At 55.2% G+C, this 3891-nt stretch overlaps 1 protein-coding gene across 1 annotated transcript in view; it reads right to left on the reverse strand.

Moving 5' to 3' along the window:
- LOC104123972 (dual specificity testis-specific protein kinase 2-like) overlaps nt 1-2911 on the reverse strand; it is a 17233-nt gene extending 14322 nt beyond the window's left edge. Inside the window, exon 1 of the mRNA XM_009636274.1 lies at nt 2726-2911. Within this exon, the coding sequence (XP_009634569.1) occupies nt 2726-2911 (186 nt within the window). The remainder of the gene's footprint in view (nt 1-2725) is intronic.
- Nucleotides 2912-3891: the final 980 nt, after the last annotated feature.

A 3891-nucleotide genomic window follows, 5' to 3' on the forward strand; every position in this document is an offset into this window, starting at 1 on the left:
ATGAACTGCCAGCTTCTCCAGGAGAATGCTATGGGAGACTGTGTCGAAGGCTTTGCTGAAGTCCAGGTAGACAACATCCACAGCCTTTCCCTCATCTACCAGGCGGGTCACCTGGTCGTAGAAGGAAATCAGGTTGGTTAGGCAAGACCTGCCTTTCATGAACCCATGTTGGCTGGGCCTGATCCCCTGATTGTCCTCCATGTGCCTGGTGAGCACATTCAAGATGAACCTCTCCATAATCTTCCCCGGTACTGAGGTCAGGCTGACTGGTCTGTAGTTCCCCGGATCCTCCTTCCGGCCCTTCTTGAAGATAGGTGTCACATTTGCCAACCTGCAGTCATCTGGGACCTCCCCTGTTATCCAGGACTGCTGATAAATGATAGAGAGTGCCTTGGCAAGCTCCTCTGCCAGCTCCTTCAGCACTCTTGGGTGGATCCCATCTGGCCCCATAGACTTGTGGATGTCCAGGTGGCATAGCAGGTCAAAGACGGCTTCCTCCTGGATTATGGGGGGTTTATTCCACTCACCGTCCCCACCTTCCAGCCCGGGAGGAGCCCAGGTCACACAATACATAACCCACGGAGCAGCAAGGCTGTGCCCAGGCCTCTTGAGTCTGAGTCACCAGGTAGAACCAAGTGAATCCTCCTTCCTCAGCCAACCCACGTACAACAGCTCCTGAGAATGGGCCTAACCGAAGGACAGAGGATGGCAAAGCAGCGGGCCGCCAGCAGAGACAGTGCCAACACTCTAGGGAGTCCATGTCCTTGCTGCGGGAGCACTTTGGAAGACAGCATCTGTTGGCAAAGAGCTTCAAAGGACCATCACCAGTGATGCCTCGTAGCGGGAGCACTGCTGTTCAGGGCTACGAGTCCACAGCGGACTGGTTGAACCTGGAGGACCACAGGTCACCAGAGCACCCGGTTACGGCTGTGCCCGCATCCCCAGACAAATGTCAAGTCCCCACAAAGGACTGTCCTTGTCCCAAGTCCTCCTCCGCTGTCTTCTGACTACTTGATGCACAGCATTTCATTCAATCTTCATTTTTCTTACATTTATTTTTCTGTTTCTACTTCAAGAAGTTGTTTCATTTTCATTCAAGATCCGTGTCTCCAGCCTGCCTACTGCTGGAATTTCATTCACTGCCAGGGCAAGAGGAAAATGTCATGCACGGAGGAAACAGCAACTGCTACTATGAAAATCTGCTCAGTAAAGGGAAGAGAAAGTGATGGCAACAGCACATGCAGAGGTGTGGAAAGCAGTTACTGGAGAGAGGCTGTGGTGGGGGAGGTGTTTGTCCTGTATTGCACCAGGCTGCAAAAGGCTGCTATGGACCTTTGGCTGGAGATGCCCCTTGAACAGCTCTACCGCACTGTCCCTGGACCTGAAGTTCCCCCAAAGACTTTATCACAGCACCATGCCCAGATGCAGTAGAGGAGGAGACATGGCTTTGAGAAAGCAACGTGCATTTATTTATCTGACTGGTGTATTTTCTGTGGTTCCACAGCCAGACCCTGCCAGCCTGGCTCCATTGGTTTCAGCTGGCCACATGTGCTCACACCAGCCAGGGATCCCCCCCAGAACATGCCAGAGTGCTCCTCTGGCAGAAGCATCTTATGCGGGCCCAGGATAAATGTGCAGTCATGATGTTTGTCACGGTGCTGGCCAAGCTAAGGACCTGAAGGCAATGGTAGAGCCAGGCCCCATTTCTTCCCAGTGGGTCTGTGTCACATCCCAACAACCAAGACCAGTGTCAGCAGCCACGTGCTGGAGGGCTGCTGGGAGGAGAGATAAGGTGGGCAAGCCCGGCCACACTGAAAAGCAACATGGCATCTGCTCCCAGAGATGAAGGCTGCGTTCTGCTTCCTCACGTGATGGACCTTTCACTTTGCTCTTCACAGAGCAGTGACCACCCAGGGCTGCAGGGCAAGAGCCCCAGGTCCCATCCACTCCCCCCAAATAAGCACTGGTACTCCCGGGCTGAGGAGCGGCACTGGGAGGCGCGAAGGTAGCAGCGCCCTGGCTCCTGCCCTTGCTCAGAGGGGGTTAAACAACTGCCCACACCAGTGGAGCACGGTGCAGGGAGTGACTCACTACAGCCCCACTGAGAAACCCATTTAGCTTTGGTGACACCACCCGCACCACGCGCTGGCTTGCAGGGAGCCAGGGGCCGCCTGACGTGAAGGCAGCAGTGGCAGCGGTGGACGGACCAGCAGCCTGTCCCAGCCTGGCCCTGCCCCAGGTCCCCTGCTCGTCCCTGGCGTCACTGTAATGCAGGGCAGCAGGCGCAGAGGGGTGACAGCACTGGTGTCTCCACGGGGTGCGGGTATTCTGGGAGATACACATGGCTTAATTTTACGTTCTTTATATATATATATTTTGCTACAGTTTTGACAACAAAACCTGCACAGAGCATAAATATCCCCTAATCTCATCCAACCTCCAGTTCAGCTCCCTGACGAGCCCATTGAACATTGATTGATTGAGTCTTCCCATCTCCTTTTTCACTATGGAAGGGGAGATGTGCATCAAAGGCCATGTGCTAGGTGCAGCAAGGGGGTGTCCTTTCCTCCCTCAGCCCATCCAACCCACCAGAGAGAGTTGGGAGGGATGGAGAGAAGGAGATAAGCTTGGGGACAGGTTCCTCAAGTGAGACAGGGGCTACACAGCCTCGGCAGCTGCTCAGCTGCTCTCGCACAGGTCATGGGCTGCCCGCGTCTCAGTTTACCTTGTAGACCTTGGAGAAGAAGCCGCTGCCTATCAGCTCGGCGTTGAAGCTTTCCCAGAACTCCAGCTTCCTGACAGCCGTGCGCAGCCTCTGCCAGCGGTCCACATGGTAGTAGGTGTCGGAGGACTCACCATAGTATTGCATGGGGCCGGAGGGCTCTGGTGCGATCAGCCCAGCCTCGCACATCACGGGCCTGGCAGCTAAAACACAGCGCATTGCACAGTGAGCCAACAGCGGCGCTTGGAGATCAAACAAATACCAGAGACCGGGACTGGACCAAGCCTGAGGGAGCGTAGAGGAGGCACCGAGATGGTGCACCCTGCAGCACACACGGCACCGGGGAGCACTCATGGGCTCCCTGGATAAGTCACCCTGGGCTTAGGCCTGCCTCATGCCAGTTGTATTCGGACTTCTTTAGACTAGGACTTAAAGATGTCAAATTCACATATATTCATTTGCACCTTCTAAAGGTTTACAACAGATAGGATGCATCACCTCCAGCACACAACAGTGCAGCCCAGGGAAAGCCCAGGGGACTCGGTCTGGCTCAGCCAGCTTATGCTGGATTAAAAGCCACTGTGTCAACGTGCCGCACACCAATGGCACCTGTCACCCAGAGCTCCAGCCAGGGCTTAGCTCCTAGAGCAGACAGAGGGTTGTGGCTTGAGCGTGCTCGCAGGGAACGCTCCATCTGAAAAGGCTCCTCACTGGGCAGGTGCCCACGGTTCATCGTAAGCCCTAAGGCATCACAGAGCAAGGAAATGCCCCAGCAACCTCCTCCTGTCTGTGTATCCTGAACTTGACTCCAAGCCCCAAGTGCCTCTGCTAAATTGTCTGCCTCTTCCACAACTCCGATTCCCACACTTCCCTCTCCAGTCCCCTCCCTCCGTTCCTCTGCCTGCCTTTACCACACTGGTCTCGCGTTCCCCCAAAGCCATTTGCCATCCTTCACTTCTCCCCCATCGCCTGCCTCTAGTTACTTCCAAAAATGCAGGGGAGGCAAATCCAGTGGAGAACGGACTTCTGGCACCCGAAGCGAGGCCAATAAGGCACCCACTTCTGGACAACTGTAAGCAACTGCTGCTTCGCTACAAAGCTGTCAGCACCTTCCACTCCCAGCATGTGCTCAGATCCCCGGGGCCCAGCGAGCTGCTTTGCCAGACTAA

The sequence above is a fragment of the Egretta garzetta genome, unplaced genomic scaffold (genome assembly GCF_000687185.1).
Source record: "Egretta garzetta isolate BGI_Z169 unplaced genomic scaffold, ASM68718v1 scaffold143, whole genome shotgun sequence".
Lineage (NCBI taxonomy): Eukaryota > Metazoa > Chordata > Aves > Pelecaniformes > Ardeidae > Egretta > Egretta garzetta.